The following is a 21540-nucleotide window of genomic DNA, read 5'->3' as shown; positions in this document are numbered from 1 at the left end:
TGTACTACGCACTGCTGCTCCTTCCCACCTGGCTACGGAGACGCCCCTTACTGGGGAGAAACATAAGCTGGAGTCCCTTGCAGAGCTGGCCTAGGAATTCTCCAATGTATAAATGTTTGTGAATTAAGATAACTGTCTAGTCTGAAGAAGATTAAACATAGATTTCACTTTCTTAAAGTTTGGATTTATTTGGATCAATAGTATTCTGTTGTTATAAAAATAGTCATGGAATAAACTATTGCTAGTTTAGTTTTAGCTTACAAGACAGCCACCTCAATTGTATGCTCAGTTCGAAGTAATGCCTCATAAAGTAGTTGTGGCTGCAGAGGACTAGACCATTGATCCATACATCATAAGTGGAACAACATATAACACAAAGCACTTAGTATAATTTTGTGATGAGAAATTTTGTAAATATGTACCTTGGAGTTCAAAAAGCCCTCAAAATCTTAATCCTCATTGACAAAAAGTTGACTTTAAATGATATTTTGAGAAAAATGTTGCTATCACCTTAGGTAAACCTGTTATACTTTATATAACCTGGTTTTGACACGTTTGGCGCATAAGCAACTTAGTTGCTTATGCGCCAAAAAAACCCAAACCAATCCAAACCCTTAGGTAAAGCATGATCAGCCAGAAAAGGAGATATACTGAACTTATATTTTGACTCTGAGCAATTGACAGTTAACCAAAAACAATAGAAGTATGCTATTAATTTATTAATTTCTCCTGAACAGAAAATTATCACTGATCTTTAGTTGAACCATGCAACTACTGTACTCCATAGTCAAGGCTACATTGTCTGTGGAATAAACTTATCATTGTTCCAGAGAAAAGAGCTAACATTGAAGGAATAATAAGCTGACAAAATGCTACTTTCAGAATTCCAACTGTGGTAGTCTATAAATGAGAAAAAACACTTTCCAACAACAGATCCCATAATATAGCTAGTACAATCCCAAAAAAAAAAAAAGATTTAAGAACTACTAACAATGGGAAAACTGGAACCTCGTCAAAAGCCAAAGCTAGGTCAAAAAACACAGCAAGTCAGATTTCGAATTTTATGAAGAATAGATGCTAACTACAAGGTGCTGCAAAATTGTAGAACTCTCATCAGTACCATAATGAGCAAATATGAAATTATAAATATAAAAACAAAAACAGAATTCAGGAACTTTTAGAAAAGGAGAGAAGACAGAAATAGTCATAATCAGAAACACAGTCGCTGCTAAAGTTACAAGATTTTGTGACTTCAGCAGTGACTATATATATTTCAAATATTAGGAATTATCTCAGAGCTAAAGGAGTCAATAACAAAGAAAGGAAGAAGCTGCTTTCAAACGGAAGTTAGAGATGGAATCACATCTAACTGCTGAGAAGTTCAACAAGCTCTTCATAATGCAAAGCAGTTTATCCTTTGAACAGAACAACTTGAGACTGATCAACTGATCTGTTTATTAAGTATGATTAAGCAGCAATTTTCAAGGCAAAAAAAAAAAAAAAAAAAATCTACTTATTATATGCACAGCCTCAAGTGACAAACAATTTTCTCTCTGTGCTCTTTCCAAGCGATATGGTTTCATTTCTTTTCTTGTGTTATTTTCTCTTTTGTTTATTTCATGTGGTTCCGCACTTAAAATAAGAACCCAGAAAGGAAATCCATCCTTCTTTAGTTAGTAGAGTTGGTTAATTGACTAACCAACTCTACTAACTTCAACAACCTCTTGGTCACTGGTGGAACTGCTCCTACCTCCATGTGGTAAGGTTGGTATCCTGAGAGAAGAAAATCACTCTTCCAGGGCTAAAAGGATAAATGATAGATAACAATATATGTGCCACTTACAGATCTCTTGATCCAGATCCATCGACCCGAGATGATGCAAAGAGACAGAAAAAAGAAGGAACTGAAAATCCTGCTGCTCTTTTTATAATACTACACTCCTTGACAGACAACCCTTGGCTCCAAATTTGCCCGGCCTCAATCCAGATGAATGCCTTGGATGTTTTGAAATGAGAAGTGAGCCATATGGACACAACTGTCATCTATTCTGACACTGTGGAAAGCCTTGTTGGTAGCATGACTCCAGATCCCTTCGGACATCTAGTGGAATCAATGCTTAGGTGAACAGCGACTCTTATTCATATGAATAGTGGCCAAACACAGTATTATGGTAGACTGTTATAATTCAGTGATTGCTGCATTTAGTTTCTTTAATTTAAAATGTAACTTTTGAATACGTATTCTTATACATTTATTTTTATATTTATAATTTTTATATATGTGATTGTTCAATATTTTGATCTTTAATAATTAGATAAAAATGTATAACTTTATTTGAGAATTAAAATGCATACTCTAAACTTACTGTGAGTTTAGGGGGGGGGGCACAAACAAGCATGGAAACAAGAAAAAACAAACACAAGGGCACATGATAACCTAGGAACCTGGCTATATGGACCACTTGCTCCTCTTAGAGTTTGGTTATTTCAGTGTGTGTGGTGAGCAGTGAAGTACAGTTGCTAAATGTAAAAATATCTCTAATTAAATATATATATATGGATGATAATAATGAAAGCAAACATACTTTCATTATTATCATATAGCTAATCGGTTTAAATGTTATCTATATATAAGGATTTTCTCGTGTGCAGCAGTATGTATTATTAATCTTTCTACTTGAATGGTATCTGTTGTATACTTTTAAAAAATTATTTTGTTTTACATGCTTTAAAGAATATTATGACACTAAAATTTAAAAAAAAACTGCATCTCTTAATTTGATTGTACTACAGAATTAAACTTGCCTTACACTATTGATAAATTATCCTCTTACAGATTAGAAATATGTGAAGCCTTATTCATTATTTAAATCCCGAATTTACTAAATGGTCAATAAGAACTTCCACAAGTTTGGCAGTTAGGTGACTAAACTTTCCATGCTTATTCATACGTCAAGAGTTGGAACATCACCAGTCTCCTCTTCAAATCCACATGATTCTTCCTATATCTTTATAAATATTTCTGTCATTTTTACCCTTCTTAATACCAGCCAGTAAATCAATATATACAATAGTAATTCATAAACAATGGCTGAATTTTAAAATTTTTCATATCTTATTAAGGGACCAAATGGCTTAATTTGGTTCAGTTTTTTTTTTTTTTCATATCTTATTTTCACATACTGAGATAAGAGATTTTACTTTATTGGAAACTGGACCTGTACACTACAAAACAAACCTTATCAGTGTTTGCACCATAAAATTATTATATACAACCATTATACCACCTGCTTTCTTCATGATTCCTTGTGCTCCCGGAGGACCAAGTAATGTAAATAAATAGTTTGCATGCCCTAAAGTAATAGGTACATTTGGTTATATTCTGAATTTATTTCTAGGAATATCAAAATATTGTTGATGCTGAGTGGAATATTTTGTATCAAAAATTGGAAAAGATATATGAAAGTGGTGCCATGGTTGTGCTCTCCAAACTTGCAATTGGAGATGTTGCTACTCAGTATTTCGCTGATCGGTATGTATGAGTTTATAGCCACTATGCTTAATTAATGTATACTTACATGTATATTAACAGATAGGCCACATCTATAATTATAACTATGATCAGTTTTACAACTGATGCACTTTTCAATAAAGGTACAATAGGACTACTACAGATGCAAACTGTCAGATGCATTCAAGAATTTGTGTAGTGAATTTTATTGTTTGAAGTGGCTCTCCTGAATTGCAAAGAACCATAACTAAGCCAGTCATATCCAGCTTTTACAATTATTTTATTTTTGTACCTAGGGACAACCTTATGATATGTCTGTAGCAAACTAGTAGGAAGGGGTTAAATCCTTGTTTAAAGAGATAATATGCATTAAATGTTTACAAATTCAAGCACTTTACTTTCAGTTTAAAGAATCAATTGTATTGGACATTTTTTAAAGTGCAAATGATAGGAAATCATTAATGTAACAAGTGTAGTAAATGTAATTCAATACTATTTCTTTTATTAATAAATAATTTACAAGGTATGAATTATATCTAGATTATATATCGGTGTGAAAAACAGCCCTCACGATTTTATTGAGGATTATCTCGCACACCCCACTTTGGAGACCACTGGTTTAAACAGTTTTTTTCTTTTATGTAAACCCCAAACACGAGAGGTATTAGAACCTATAGTACTTAGTACCGTGCTTGGGTTGGAGGTTGAGAAGACGAAAGAAGATATTGGTTGACATTGGACTTGAACTTCTGTAAACTGTAATTTTCAGGAAATACGTACGAAGGAAGGTTGTTCCAGAAAATGGCAGTTGAATGAATAAACGAGGAAGATGAAAAGTTGGTTCTGTGAGTTTGAAGTTGGACAGTAAATGGATGTTGGCTGGTGGCTGCACGTGTTCGGACTGTTTTGAAAGAGGGAGCAGGAATTATAGAAGCCAATTCAGAAGAACAGTTCCCATGGAAATATCTGTAGAAGAGGCATGCAGCAGAAACAGTACGTCTATATGACAGCAAGTGGAGAGACTGTTAGAGATGAATCATTAATTAACCTAACTGCCCTCTTCTGAACGGAATCAAGAAGCCTGAGAGATGTTTTGGGGGCACCACCCCAGATTGTGGGACAATATTCCATGGTAGGGCGGATTTGCGATTTGTAAAGAGTGAACAGCTGTTTGGAAGAAAAGTAATGCTGAGAGCAAAAGAGAAAACCAAGTTTTTTAGATGCAGAGGAAGCAATATTTGTAATGTGCTTGTGCCAACAGAGATTAGAAGTCAGGGTAATCCCCAAAAGAAATATATCATTTTGCCTAAAAATCGGAGTGTCACCAAAGATAAGCATAGGAGCATAAGAATCCTTTTTGCGAGATATAAGACAAGACTGAGGACTGAGAACACCGTTTTAGAGCTGTACCCTCGAAATGTAAGGAAGATTGGATTTCACCATGATGTTCATCATAACCTCAAAAGTCATCAGTCATACTGCATGATGGAAGAGATGGGGAAGGGTTGACCGGAACTTAGCCCTGTAGACTAAACATGGGTTCCACCACTTCAAGCCTCCAATAAGCAAAGTGGTGGTATTGCACCGGTTGATGAGAGTCATCTACCACCTAGTAAAAATCCAAGTACATTATGCCAAAATTATTTTTTGCATTGAATTCTTTCATTAGTGCATCACAGTGTCCAGTCAGATTGGACAGACAAGCACTTTGTGAATTGGGGATAGCTTCACACACAGACACACACACACACCCAGCCTTATAGGCACCTCTTCTGAATCCAAGGATATTCTTATAATTACGGGTTTGCTTATCCCTTTTGTTGCCTTCCTTAATATAACTGTATAGATCCAGTCTGCTCCAGGTACCTTATTTATATTTAGCTTCAATTTCTCTTCCACTTCCCTCTAGTTATCATAAAATCACTTAGCTCCATGTTAGAATTTTATAAACTTCTGGCATCCCCATCCGTAAAATATTTCTCTTGTGTGAATGCAAACATCAAGATGTTCTTATTATCAACATAGCATATATGTGCCATTAAATGAGCTGGACTGATGCTGTCCATCACTTCATTTAGTTGTATTGCAAAGGGTCTATTTCTTGGCTTTTCAACTATTATATGAGAGGTACATTACAAAGCTGCTGAGCAGTGTTTGTATTGGGTCAATCACTGCAGGGAGAATAAGTGATTGTGTATGGTTTCTTATTTTGCTATCTTATATGCAACCTGATATGATGCTAAAAGAGCTTTGGATAAAACAGTTGCTATGTGCAAATTTCATCCAGCTTTATATGGAAATACTCCTGGGGCTTGTTTTTCATTTCAGAATGTTTGTTTCTTACTGTTGTTTAAGTTTTTTGGCTTCAGACTATCAGCTGCAAAGACACTGAGACACAAAACACACTGAGATCATTCTTTCCCATTTATCGCACCACTTGTAAAACTAATGAAAAATATGATTTGTTTGTCATATCTACGAGATTTTAATTTGAATGATAGTGTTTAACTGCTGAAAAGAAGAGCTTCGTCACTTGGTTTTCATTTTAAACCTGCCAGAAACCTCTCCATTATTTTATGAGTCTCAAATAGAACTGCCTAATTAGAAACCAAACAGTAACAAGTTTAATGAGACACTGAATCACTGTTAAAGGGGGCACCCAACTTTTTCTGCACAGCCACATGTTTACAACAACGATGTAAAACCAAAATACATGTTGTATATTCCAGCGTATAATTCAACCCTTAGTTTTTGAAAATTAATCATTGGTAATATATTCGCCATAAATCGACCCTCCTTTTTTGCCATCGTTCGATGCAAATGATTGGTGTCGATGGCTGCGTTTTAATTCCATTATTTCTGCTCTTTCCTTTAAAAACTTACACTATGACATTTTATTACACTGCACGGTAAACTGAAAAGGAAGTTGTAGATGATTCTGATCAACTGGTGCATATTGGAGGCTTGAAGCGGTGAATTCCACATTTGGTCTCTGGAGTAAAGTTTCCAGCATCCCCCTCCCCTATATTCTTCAACCCATGCACCGTACTAGTACCACTACTAAAATAAAATAACACTAAACTTATTACTAATACTAACACTAGGTGGTACATGACTTTTATCAGCTGATACCCATGCACCATATTACTACTAGCAGTACTGATATTAATTATTAGCAGTACTGATATTAACACTAGATGGTAGAAGACTCGTCAACTGTTGTAATACCATCACTTTGCTTCTTGGAGGCTTGATGTGAAGAAACTCGTGTTTAGTCTCCAAAGAAAAGTTTCCGGCAATCCCACCCACTTTCTGGCATCCCCTACCTCCTCATCTCCTTCAACCCATGCATGGTACTGAGTACTATAGGTTCTGATACCTTTTGTGTTTGTGATTTTAATTAAAAAAAACCTTCAACCCATGCACAGTAATACTAACTAACCACTAATAATATAATATATTAATACTAGCACTAGGTGATAGATGACCCTTATCAACTGATGCAGTACCACCACTTTGTTTATTTTAGACTTGAAGTGGTGAAACCCATGTTTAGTCTCCACAGAAAAGTTTCTGGCATCCCCTACCTCCTCATCTCCTTCAACCCATGCACGGTACTAAGTACTATAGGTTCTGATACCTTTTGTGTTTGTGATTTTAATTAAAAAAAAAAAAAAAATGAATCTCTCATGTCAATTTTACTGCAATGTTCTAAAAATATGGATAGTAAATGGTTTTAAAAATGCAATTTCTTCATTTCCATCTCAGTTTTTTTTTTTTTTTTTTTTTTTTAACCCCTCAAAATTTGGGAGATGAAAATGATGAACAGGGGGAATGCTTTCATCAAGATGTATCCACTCGAGAAACTGCTATTATAGAAGATTATTGCTGGTTTCTTGAGAGGTAAAGCAAAATGGCTATTAAAAAATCATGCTGAGTAGCAAACATTTCTAAGGAAATTGAATGTATATAGAACATTATGTTTGATTAAAATATTTTAAAATGAAATAGCATTGAAGAAATGAAATGATAACAAAATATATTTTGAATGAGCATTTTTGAGATATGTATTATTATATATTTGAAATTAGTCATTCATTAAAGTTACTAAAATTTCAGTATCTTTTATAGGAAGTTTTTTTTTTTTTATTAGTGTAATTTGTCTAACCTTAAATTTATTTACATTATCCACTTCCATGACAACAAATTGAAGGGTCTTTCAGCAATTAATCCCCAGGGGTTCACATCTGGTGAGTATGGGCTTGGCACACCCAGGGTTTTGAGCTGGATATCATCTTTCTTGGTGATTCCTTTTTACTCCTGACTCTCTCTCTCTCTCTCTCTCTCTCTCTCTCTCTCTCTCTCTCTCTCTCTGTCTCTCTCTCTCTCTCTCTCTCTCAGGGCAATTTAGAATTTTTTTTTTTTTTTTTTTTTGGCTTGTGCAACATAAGCCTCAAGATTCCTTGCACCATGTGGCCAATAATAATAATTGAATTATAGCAAATTTTTTTCTTATTTTGCTCATCCTGCAAGAAGCCTTTTTTAAATTTAAGTTTCTGTCCCCCTTATGTGTGTTATCAGAAAAGAAGCACTTTGCTTACTCATTCCAATTAGAAAAACAAAAACTTCAGGTCTTGTCAATTGATCAAAATTCCTATATATCATTGACAAGACTCCATGATCTGCCCTGGCACCCCATCTGCACTGCTCAGCGAACTTCATATTCAACTGCACAATTACCCCCAGGTCTTTTTCAGTTTCCATTTCCCTGAGTGTTGTACCTTGTGGTACAACACTCAGGGAAGTTGGTACATTTACCCATATGCAGTACTTTGCATTTGTTAATGTTAAACTTCAGTTGCCAATTCTCAGCCCATTTTCCCAACTTATCTAGATCCAGTTGGAGTAGCATACTGTCGTTCCTGTCATTAACAACCCTGCCAACCTTTGTATCCTCTGCATACTTGGACATTAAACTTGATATACTTTCATCAGTATCATTGATAAATATACAAAACAACAGTGGGCCCAATACCGAACCCCTGGGGAACTCCACTAATAACATTTGTCCATGAAGAGCAGTGTCCATTGATTACCACTCTGTCTTCTCCCACTCAACCATCCCTTTATCCATTGTAGCAACTTACCCTTAATACCATACCTCTCCAATTTGTACAGCAGCTTTCCTGAAATCCAAGTATATGATATCAAAATTATTTTTTTCAGTTCCTTTGTGACCACATCACAAAGTCAAATTGGTCAGACAAGACCTCCCTTTAACAAACCTATGCTGTCTTAACTAATACTGCAGTCTTATCTAGATGATCCTGCAATGCTTTTTTAACCAGTGATTCCATTATTTTCCCCAGAACACAAGTTAATCTAACAAATTACTTGTGTAACCTTTTGAAATCTCCCTTTCTGAATTGGTGATACGTTTGCACACCTCCAGTCCGTGGGACCTCCCCTGAGTCTCTCATAATTATGGCTAAGGGATTGCTTACTTCCTTTGCTCCCTCCTTTAATATAACTGGATAGATCCCATCCACCCGAGGTGCCTTTTTTATGTTTAACTTCAACAATTTCTCCTCAACTTTGCTCACTGTTTGAGTTTGATAAACCTATGGCACTCCCCTCATTGAATAACTCCTCATGTGTATATGTAGGTGTAAAATACTCATTCAGTTTATCAGCTACCTGATAAATAGTCAACCCATCTATGTTAAATGGTCCAATCTGATTCATCCCTTTCCCTCTAGAGTTTACATAAGTAAAGAACGCTTTGCTGTTTTTCTTTACATCCTTTGCCAAGGATTTGTTGTAATCTGCCTAACATCCTTTGTGACTTGATTACAGACCAGTTTATATCTGCCATAGGCTTCTGTGTCACCTGATACTTTATATGCATATAAATAATTCCATATCAGTACATTGTGATCACTGTCACCCAGTGGTTCCTTTATCTGCAAGTCTGTAATGTATGAATAATCACTGCTGATTATCAGATCAAGAATATTACTTCCTCTGGATACCTCTCGAACATGTTGCTGTAAAAAACAGTCATCCAATAAATCCACAAAAGTCTTGCTATTGTTTTGAGTGACCAATCCTCAAGTTCCAGTCGATATCTGATTTACTGGGCCACTCTACTTCTCTGCACAAATTGCTCATTATACTCATCAGATTCATTAGGCCTATAACACACAACTACTCTCATTTTTCCATTCCCAATGCTTATTTCACACCAAACAGACTCGACACTGCATTGTCCACCAACGTCAATTGGATGCACTTCCTTTGATTTTGTGTTTCTTAACTAACAGCATACTTAACTAACCCCTACTCCCTTCCTGTCTATACTTTCTGTACACAATGTACTCCCCAAATTCCAATTCTGCACTGCTTATGTCTGTGTGAGACCAAGTCTCTGATATCCCAACATCTGCTTTTGATGTCTTGACTAGCACTTCAAACTCATCAAATTTATTAACTATGCTCCTAGTGTTGGTGTACATGCAAGTATACATGCGCCTGTTTCTACTCTGAGTTGCGCTAACACAGCCCATGTATTTATCTGTTCCACTATGACTCCCAACAGTCCTGGAAATCTCCATTGCCTTGCTTTCCAGGCTGCTGCTCAATTGCATTTCAATAGAAGCAGTGCAAGAATCATTTCACCTCTGCCAGCAGCTACTGTTAATCTATTAGTCCGTGTATCCCCCCCCTTGCTAGCAGTTTTCAGACTCACCTAACTCTGCCTCGATAGCATCAGCAAATATTCTTACACCCTTACTGTTTAAATGTATCCCATCCCTGTAGAAGCAGTCTCTCCTATTATCAAGTACAGATCAGGCAGAGAAAAATTCTAACCCTTGAGTGTTGCACTTGCAAATTGGTTCCTTCTTAATTCAGTAAACTGTAAATAAAGTGGTAAATGTGGCTCTCATCATCCGATGCAGTGCCTCCACTTTGCATATTGGCTGCTTGAAGTGGTGAAAGCCATTAATCTCCACAGTAAAGTTTCCAGCAACTTTCCCCCACCATCTCCTTCACAACCCATGCATGCTACTACTGGTACTGATACTAATATAAAATAACTTTTTTTATTTGGTAGTTGTTGGCGAATCGGCTTCTGTGGCCATAATGCACCTCCCAACATTTTTGCAGTACTTTGATCCAAGCCCGAGGCGGGATTCGAACCCGCAACCTTTGGGTTGCTAGGCAGGCACTTTACCCACCCGTCTAGCCCGGTCGGCAATATAAAATAACAGTTATTAGTACTAATACTAACACCAGGTGGTAGATGATTCTCATTAACCATTGTAATAGCACCACTCTGCTTGTTGGAGGCTTGAAAGTGATGAAAGTCATGTTGCTCTAGAGACTAAGTCTCCAGAGCAAAATTCCAATATACCCTGCCACACCCCACCCCTATCTCCTTTAACCCATGAATGTTATTACTAGTACTAATACATGTAGCTCTTGTTTTGTGCCGATTTGCAACAGCACCAGTCACTAACCACAAGGTTTTTATTTTTTATTTTTTTTGCAATTTTTTTATAAATTGAAAGTTTAAAATCATCAGATATTTTATTGGCATTGTACTGTATTATGTATCATCCACTGTTCGTTTGATGAAGGACAATCTGAGCCAATCAGCTATTAGTGCAGCTGTAAAGGTTCATGCAGTTGGTTGTTATTTACACCATTTTTTAATAAAAGCCTTGTGCAGTTTTTGCCAATTGTGTTATAATGTTTTTAATTTAATATAATGAAGACACGTCATGTCTGGTAAAAGAAGTTCAGTGAATCCTAGTGCAAATTGAAAGCGTGAAAAGGGCACGTCAATCTATCACATTCGAAAATAAGATGGAGATTATTCAGAAGGTGGAAGCTGGTAAAAGCCACCCGAATGTGAGTAGGGCTATGAAAACTGCTGATAAAAAAAAAAATAATAAAAAAAACAATCGATACAGAGCGGTAGGTAAAATTTTGGTTCCTGGAACCTAACCCTGTGATTTCCCATTGACTTCATGATATAAAGGATTCCGTTTTCACCTGAACTAATCAATACCACTACTTACTAGAGAGGTGGAGGTGTTATATTCTTAGTTAAGAAGCATATTAAATCTAAGCCAGTGCATCCAGTCGACATGGTTGACCAGTGCAGTGTTCAGTCAGTTTGATGTGATATTAGCAAAGAGAAAACAAAAATGAGAGTAGGAGAGACTGTGATAATGGGGGATTTTAACTTTCCAGGTGTTACTGAAATTTGTAGGTTGATCACTCAAAAGCTAACAAGAATTTTGTTTATTTGTGAATTTTGTGTACATGACTGTTTTCTCTACCCTTGATATGGTTATCAGCAATGATTCCTCATTCATTAAGAATCTGCAGAATTCGTAATGATTGAGGAATGAGTGAAGACCCACTGAATGGCAGTGATCACACTTAATAGTGTAGAATTTTGCTTTTGTAAAGGTGGCTACAGTGGTCTCAGGCAGTTTTTAAATTCTGTGCAGTGGGACCAACTGATTAGCATTAGCATTAGTAGAGGCATTTGATGCAAGAAAGCAAGCTTATGCAGCATCAGCCAAAAAAAAAAAAATAAAATAAAATAATAATAATTAAAAAATAACCACTTCCACTTCACCCCTCTGTTCGTTCGAAATACCTGTCCAGCTGAGCCTTAAACTTATTTAGGCTATCAACTTCCACGACAAGGGATGGAAGTCTATTCCACCAACCAACCACCAGCTGGCTAAAGGCAAATTTCCTCACGTATATCCTACATCTGTCTTTTCTTAATTTGAATTTATGTCCTCTCAGGTGATTATTCTGAGCAAGAGGAAGAATCCCATCAGCATTGAGCATGCTCAAACCATTCAAGGCTTTATACACTATCAGAACACCTCGCTAGTGCCTAGTCCCCAGACACTGTAATTTGCAAAACTTAAGCCTTTCTTCGTAGGAGCACCCCTTTGTTCCATTCACTAATCTTGTTGCTCTTCTCCGTACTTGTTCCAGCATCTCTACATCCTTCTTGAAATGAGGCCTCCAGACCTATATACAGTACTCTAGGTGTGGCCTGACCATTGCCTTATACAAGGGAATAATCACCTCCTTATCCCTGCTAGAAAAATTCCTATATATCATCGACAATACACCATGAGCTACTCTTGCAGCCCGTCTGCACTGCTCAGAAAACTTCATATCTGCCTGCACAACCGCCCCCAGTTCACTTTTATTCTCTACCACTGTCAGTGTACAGTCCTTGCTACACTTCCCAACAGCAAGATTATCCTTGGGGCAGATGTAAACTGCCGCTCTCCTACCTGGTACAGCCTGACCACTGATCGCTCTGGGTGCCGCAATGGGCAGCTTCTTGAAGATTTCCTGGCCACTTCTCCCTTCCTGGTTCTGAACAAGCCCAATAACCTGCCTACCTATTCCAGCACTCTGTGGGAATCCACAATAGATATCTCCATAGCTACACGATCCATTTCCAGCAAAATTTCTGGGTGGCAGGTCAATGAGGCCTGGACCACCTCAGATCACAGACTATTACATTTCAACTCACAAGATCCATTGATCCAACTCCACCACCTCACTACAATATTAGTCGCTATGCTATTAACAAGGCCAATTGGGAAATCTTTTGCTCCACGCTGCAGACCATGATCCAGAACCACAATTCTTCTGATCTTCCAGCACTGGACCCCAACCAACATCAAAAGCTCACAACAGAAATCATCATCCAGGCCTGCAATCAATCAATTAGAAAGAAAAGACCAATGCCTAATGCCGTCCCATGGTGGTCCCCAGAGCTGGAGCACCTTCGCCGAATTGTACACTCCAAAAGAAAAGCCTTTCAGAGAGCTCGTACCTCTTGGCCCCCAAATGAGGTCAACACCCTCCGTGAAGAATATCGAAGAGTCAGAAACGACTACACCTCCCTTATAAGGCAGTGTAAAAGATCATCTTGGGAACGACTCGTCAAAACGACTGGCAATACTGAACCCTGGGGGGTGGTGGTGTACCGCATCACCACCAACAAGCTCGCGAGGGGCGAAGTTATCCAATCCACTCTCACACCAAACGGCACTATGACTACATCGTGGGAGCAGTCTATAGCCAATATTCTGGACACACTTTTTGGTACAGATACTGATCCTCTGACAGTACAACAGCAAGAAATATGCCAGGCAAACAACATCTACTTCAACAATGCTGTAGAAGACCAATTTACCACCGATGAACTGCAGCAGGCTCTTACCAAAATGAAAGAGAGGAAATGGCCCGGACCAGATCTCATTGAACCCGAAGTCCTTAAAAAAAACAGCCCAAATTAACATCCAGTTTCTACTCGACCTCTTCAATAAGTGCTTGTCCCATGGATCTTTCCCAGAAGAATGGAAAAACGCCAATGTAAAACTAATCATAAAAAATCCGTCTAAACCGCTCCAACAACCAGAGTCATATCGACCCATTGCCCTTTTATCCATGGTCAGTAAACTGTTTGAACGACTACTCCTAGTACGGCTCCAAGACCATTACACCAAAGCTGGGCTCCAGTCCAACTTCCAGTTTGGATTTCGACCGGGGCGTTGCACAGAAGACGCACTGCAAATGATCATCTCTGCAGTCTCAACTTCTACCTCCAAATACTACCTACTAATAGCAATAGATTTCGCAGGAGCATTTGACAGGCTCTGGTGGGCAAGTATCCTTCGCAGACTTAGGCAAGCAAATATACCATTAAATTTATACAAATGCATCGAAAACTACTTATCAAATAGGAAAATTACAATCTCCTCAACGTACCGAAGAATTACCAGGTCAATCTACAGAGGTTGCCCCCAGGGTTCAGTCCTTGGTCCTTTTTTGTGGAACATTGTCCTGGATGAGCTCCTTGGACTGGACCTAGGTCCTGTAGCTATACAAGCCTTTGCTGATGATGTCACCATCTCGATTGAGGCTGACAGCAGAGCTTCTCTGGAAGCCAGAGGAAACCAGGCACTTCAAATCCTTCAGAACTGGGCAGCCCTACACAAACTAAGACTCTCACCCCAAAAGACACATTCCATTCTCCTGAAGGGATCACTGCAGCCTACTAGAAACCCCACTATCAAACTTCAAGGCCAAACCGTCAAGCTAGTTTCTACGTTAAAACTACTGGGAATAGTACTTGACCCTAAGCTCACTTTCTCTCCGCATCTCGCACACCTCCACGCGAAAGTGAGAAACTACACTGCTCTCATCGCACGGGTGAGTCGTCGCGATTGGGGATTGAACCGACGCACCCTTAAGATTCTGTATAAATCAATCTTCCTTCCCTTCATAACGTATGGATCAGGGGTCTGGTTTCGCAGGGCAACTCTTTACAACAACAAACGTAAACTGGGAACCATCCAGCGCACCATCCTTCTTACTATTACAAGGACATGCTTCACAGTTAGCAACCCAGCCCTTCAGGTTCTTGCGGGCATCCTTCCGCTTGATCTGGAGGTTATTCGAAGGGGCCTCCACTACTGTCTATCCAGGGGTATACCAGCAACTATCCTTGGACACTCCATCAATAACCTGAATGAAATCAGGCAGGAAAAGAAAAAAATTGCCATTCTACTACTTCAGACCTGGCAGGACAGATGGACTGCTACCGACAAGGGCCCAATCACCAAGAAATTTATACCGTATGTGAATGCCGTATTTCCTAAATCTCCAACTTGGTTTTCTCCTGGTCTTCATACCACCTACCTCATCACTGGACACGGATTAATAAACCATAAATTAACATCCATGGAAATCATTGACAACCCCTACTGTGCATGTGGTGAAATAGAAGACTGGAACCATCTAGTATATACCTGTCAACACTATGAGGATCTCCGCAGCATCCTGTTTACTCGTATCCAAGATAACCCGCAAGGAAATGAACACTTATTCATCACAGAAGAAAACTACTACTATGAGTTTACCAAGTTTGTACAAGCCCTCTTCACAAGACGGAGCACCCTATTGCCAACACAAAATAGGAACAACACCAACATCTGATCCTAACCTAACTGGCAAAACCGATCTTAACCTGAATAGGATCAACTGGCATATGGACCACCTCATTCTTCAGTAGCAACTTGCACACGGCTCTCTTGCTGTCTTATTTATCGTCCTTCCCGGGTTCCCCTTTCAACTGATGGCACTTATTGCTCCATTGATAACCTGGAGGATACCTTCGCCTACATCCTCCATATTTCTAGCTATACCCTCCTTTCTTGCGTACACTCTGTACTTCCCCGACTCTACCTTTCTTTTTCTTTTTTTTTTTTTTTTTTTTTTTTTTTTGTCTCCGTCCAGGAAGCTCTGGCGACCCTGGCGGAGACAAGCCAGAGAATAATGGGCAGACTGGCTACCTCCTAGTGGTGTGTGCGGGCAACGTGGAGTCCCACTAGGGGCCCTGCGGCCAAATGCCAGGACACACAACAGAACCTAACGCAATATGTCATATACAACACACAACACTTTTCTGGCATTTACAGTAGTACTGTATTCCTTCACAGCGAACATATGGCGCAGATGTGGGGAACCACAGGTGGCGCCTGACCCTAATACTATGCACACTATGCACTATGTCAGTGTAGTACCACAGAGCTGATACGTTGCACTGAGGTTGCTGTTTCCCATATGCAGTACTTTACATTTGTCAATGTTAAACTTCATTTGCCACCTCTCAGCCCATCTGCTCAACCTTTCCAGATCCTGTTGCAGTAGCATAGTGTCAGTAGTGTCCTTGACAACCCTGCCAACCTTCGTATCGTCTGCAAACTTGGACATTAAGCTTGATATACCATCATCAATATCATTTATAAATACAGAAAACAATAATGGACCCAATACTGAACCCTGAGGGACTCCACTAATAACATTAGTCCACGATGAGCAGTGTCCATTGATTACCTCTCTATCTTCTCCCCCTCAACCACCCCTTTATCCATAGCAGAAATTTGCCTCCATTGCCACACTGCTCCAAGTTGTGCAGCAGTCTTCCATGTGCAACAGTATCAAAAGCCTTTTTAAGATCCAAGTATATAATATCAAAGTTATTCCCTGCATCCAGTTTTTTTGTGACTGTATCATAGTGTCCAATCAAATTGGTCAGGCAAGACTTCCCCTTAACAAAACCATGCTGTGTCTGAGCTATAACTGAAGTCTTGTCTAGATGATCCTGCAGTACTTCTTTCTTCTTCTTCTTCTTCTTTGGTCCTTAGCTGGCAGCTGGGGGAGGCGGTTTGCCACGCAACCAGTATGCTGCTGTAGGTGCAGGGTGTCGGACTTGCTCTGTGATGTTCTTCCATACCTTACGATCCATGGCGTCAGTCCTGGCCTGGTTAAGGTCGAGACGTCGGCTCTTCAAGTCATTTTCCACTTGCTTGGCCCACGTTTTCCTAGGCGCGGTCCGTTGGATGCTCCATTGGGTGGGTCGTTGTCTCCAAAGGAGTGTGGATGGTATTCTGTTCGTGCCCATTCTACATACGTGGCCAAACCATCTAAGCCTTCGCTTCTGGATTTGGTCGGCAATGGTTGGTTGCTGTTGGCATCTGGCGTGGATGGTATCATTAGTAATGCGGTCGCGAAGAGAGATGCCCAAGATCTGCCGCAGGCATCGCATTTGGAATATCTCAAGTTTGTTCAAATCTAACTTGAGACAAATCCATGTTTCCGATCCGTAAAGAAGAATGGGCAGCATCAAAGTCCGGAAGAGTCGGATTTTAGTCTTTGTGAAAATGTTGGTCCTCTTCCACAGACACCATTTGAGCGAGGCGAACGCAGTGGCCGCCTGTCCAATTCTGCTGTGGATTTCCATGGTGGATGCAACTTTCTTCTCCTGGACCAGCGACCCAAGGTATTTAAAGTCCTGCACTTGCTCGATCTGGACGCCTTCGAGATAGATGGTGGCTTGCGACCCATCTGTTGTCTGGGCCTTTGTCTTACCAGCATTGATCTTCTTTAATCAGTGCCTCCATTAATTTTCCAGGAACAGAAGTTAAACTCACAGGTCTGTAATTACTTGTGTCGCCCTTTGATCCTCCTTTGTGAATTGGAGTAAGATTTGCACATCTCCAGTCCATGGGTACTTCCCCTGAGTCCAAGGAAGCTCTCATAATTATGGCTAAGGGTTTGCTTACTTCCTTTGCTGCCTCCTTTAATATAACTGGATAGATCCCATCCACCCCAGGTGCCTTTCTTGTATTTATCTTCAACAATTTCTGCTCCACTTTACTCTCAGTTATTACAAGATTCTCTAGCTTACTGACAGAGTTGAATACACCTCTGTCATTCCTCTCGCTGAATAACTCCTCATGTGTGAGGAGTTATTCAGCGAGGGGAAGTCGATGCAAAATATTCATTCAGTTTGTTAGCTACCTGAGCAGGATCATCAACAGTTGACCCATCGATATCAAGTGGACCAATCTGATTCATCCCCTTCCTTCTAGAGGTTACATCAGTAAAGAACTCTTTGCTGTTTTTCTTTGCATCCCTTGCCAAAGATTTCTCGTAATCTACCTCCTTTGTAACTTGGTTACAGATCAACTTGTATCTATCATGGGCTTCTGTGTCACGTGTTAATTTGTATGTATCCCATGCATTTTTCTTCTCTGCCATATGTCTCATTAGTTCATCTGACATCCACTTAGGCCTAAACCTTGAACAATATTTCTTAGTTGGTATGTAATTTTGATCTCCCAATGCTTATGTCACACCACACTGATTCGACACTGCACTGTCCAGCAATGTCGACTGGCTTCACTTCCTTAGATTTTATGTATTTCTTAACTAATAGCATAACCCCTCCTCCCTTCCTATCATGTCAATTCTTTCTATAGACATTGTACTCCCCATATTCCAGTTCTGCATTCCTTATATCTGTGTAACACCAAGTCTCTGAAATCCCCACAATATTTGCCTTTGATGTTTTGAGCAATACCTTAAATTCATCAAATTTATTTACTAAACTCCTAGCATTGGTGTACACGCAAGTATACATGCACCTGTTCTTTTTCTTAGCTACCCTAACACAACCTATGTGTTTATTTGTTCCCCAATGATTCCCAGCAGTCTCTGAAATATCCTGCATCTTATTTTCCAGGCTTCTGCTGATTCGGATAGAAGCAGTGCAAGAATCACTTTCACCTTTGCCAGTGGCTACTGTTAATCTATTAGTCCTTGTATTCCCCCAATCTAGCAGTTTTCCGACCCACCTAACACTGCCTCGATAGCATCAGCAAACATTCTTGCACCCTTTCTATTTAAGTGTATTCCATCCCTGTAGAAGCAGTCTCTCCTGTTAACAAGTACAGACCAGGCTGAAAAAAATTCTACCCCTTGAGCCCTGCACAATCTTTCCAGGGCCGAATTGATCGACAGGGCTCTCATCATATACTCCCTCCTATCGTGTCTGGGCAGAATTGCAGACACTTTCAAATTCAATCCTAATTCACGGCTTTTTTTCAACAGTGACCAGTACTTGTTAAGTAATTCCGCCGGTCTCCTACTTTTAATATCATTAGTGCCAACGTGTACAACTATATCACCTTTTGTTCTCTTAAAAGATGATATCCGCTCTACAACGTCATCAACCTTTGCCCCTGGCAGACATACCCTGGTCCTGTTCCACCTATCCTTTTTACAAAGCAAGTTTCCCGTTTCCCTGACAATAGAGTCACCAACAACTACTAGTTCCTTTGGGACCAGCGCATTCTGCCTTGGGGGCTGCCGCTGTGTTGCATGATGACCAAGTGCAAGCTCTGACATTGGTGTGGGCAGCTGAGAGCTTGATGGCCCCTCACTTTTAATCCTTCGAGGGCATCCACCCTGTCCTTCAAGCTCTCGTATAGGCCCATAACAATGCTGAGTTGTCGCCTGATTTCCTTACACTCCTTGCATCGTGCACACACAAAGACATCCCCCATGGCAATGTCATGTCCCGTATCTGACTGCTCCACAAACATCAAACAAGTAGTGCATTTGAATAGGCTGTGATTCAGAGGGCAACTGCCCCCCCCACCCCACCCCCCAAGTTCTCCCCTGAGCCCAGCACTCCCATTAGCTTGAGCCTTTTGCTTTGCTGCTCTGGTCAGAGTCGTGATTCTGGTCATTTGAATAGGCTGTGATTCAGAGGGCAACTGCCCCCCCCCCCCCCCCCCCCCCCCCCCCCCGTTCTCCCCTGAGCCCAGCACTCCCATTAGCTTGAGCCTTTTGCTTTGCTGCTCTGGTCAGAGTCGTGATTTCGATTTAATTTCAATAAAATTTCAATTTCAGTACAAAATTAAAACCCTAAACTTATATCCCAACACAGTTATAACGCTATATTTATGTTTCAGTATCGAGTGTTATCTATGAAATCCCTTTATATAACTTCCATATCAAGTTAAGTATTATTTATTTATATTTTACTAATTATTTATGTTACGTAACCCAAGTCGTTATATGTATAGTTAAAGGTACAATTTAATTGACAATGAAGTTCAACAAGATTAATTATCTGATTAATTGACAATATTATGTACTATACTATACTATATTAAGCTTATGCTATCTATTTCGAGATATTATGTATCGCGTAACCAATGGCGGCTATTTACGAACGGGAAACACGTGGATTTGATACCCTTTCCGATACTAAGTAATACAGTAAACCCCACTGTTCACAGGGGTTACGTTCCTGAGAAATGTCGCGAATACCGAAAACGCGAATACTGAGTTATGGCTCCCATAGTATTAAAGGGGTTCCATTCCAAAATATGAAATATATAAGAAAAACTAGTCTAAAATTTTGTCTGTGTCTGTATTATATGTACCTTCATAATGTACTGTCATAATGTACATTTCACTATGTACTGTCTATGTACATAGACAGTACATAGTGAAATGCAAGCATATGGCATCGAAATGAAAATAAGAAACAATTTAATATTAAATGTAATATTTATTATAAATTTCAAACAAATCTTTCAAACCAGCGCCTTTGCTAGCAAAAAAAACTTATCCCGCCAGTGCTATCACCAGTTTCGCTAAAGTGTTGATAAAGGAGTTTTGCCTTTTCACGAATGATGAGTGAACTTAACGGAATTTTATTTTGAGTTCGGTCTTCTATCCACAGATTTAAAGCCTTTTCCATTTTTTTCTAATTTAACATCACGAGTTACAGAGAAACTTTTTGAAGCAATTAGCGCGTTTTCACGGACACTACGGCGGATTTTTCCTTCCGATTTTTTGATTGATCGTACCGTTGACTCTTGATTTTATAATGTTTTGCCACTGAGGAGACACTTTCGCCATTAGAAATTTTATTCGCTAATGTCATCATCACCTTCTTTGATATTTTCACATTTCTCTTGTTATTCGTAGCCATAATTTTGTAGGGGTTAGAAAGAACTTGTCCACAATAAAGTCACTTTCTTCCGTTAACACACTCGAAAAAGTCTGTTTTACACTGCAAAACGGTAGATTTATCATTTTTGTAAGCATATCAATTTATAAATTGATAAATTTATTCAATTTATAAGCATATAAATTAAAAGCAAACGACGAAACCTTCCATGACAAGCACATACTGAACAAGGATTAGCGAGAAACATCCACGCTTGCAATTTTGTCACCCCTCTCCCCCCACCCACTGAGCGCTGTTTTGAACGGGAAAGGTAATTTCACATAAAATTCAAATTTTTTTGGGTTTCATTTTATATTAAATCGGCGATCGCCAATAAGGATACCGCGAATAGCAGGGGTGTACTGTACCTACAAAATCTCTATCTAAGTTACTTTAATCTAAGTATCGTAAATAGGAATATAAAGCTACTCTAGAAAATAAGTTAATATGCCAATTTAAGCTAACAAAACAAAAAATAAATCAGAAAATTTCTCTGTTCCAGGAGTGGCAAAAATGTACGTCCGCACAGGCTGTGCTCATTCTCGAAGTGAACGAGAGTAGCCTGGGCGAATGATGATGTTACTAACAGCAAATTCTAAAT

At 39.2% G+C, this 21540-nt stretch overlaps 1 protein-coding gene across 1 annotated transcript in view; it reads left to right on the top strand.

The window, feature by feature from the left end:
- CCT7 (chaperonin containing TCP1 subunit 7) overlaps window positions 1-21540 on the top strand; it is a 298828-nt gene that overhangs the window by 156137 nt on the left and 121151 nt on the right. The window contains exon 8 of the mRNA XM_090377862.1: window positions 3399-3532. Coding sequence (XP_090233988.1) covers window positions 3399-3532 — 134 coding nt within the window. The remainder of the gene's footprint in view (window positions 1-3398; window positions 3533-21540) is intronic.

The sequence above is a fragment of the Mastigoproctus giganteus genome, chromosome 7 (genome assembly GCF_048544385.1).
Source record: "Mastigoproctus giganteus isolate SK-2022 chromosome 7, ASM4854438v1, whole genome shotgun sequence".
Lineage (NCBI taxonomy): Eukaryota > Metazoa > Arthropoda > Arachnida > Uropygi > Thelyphonidae > Mastigoproctus > Mastigoproctus giganteus.
This window is presented reverse-complemented; position numbering and strand designations above follow the sequence as displayed.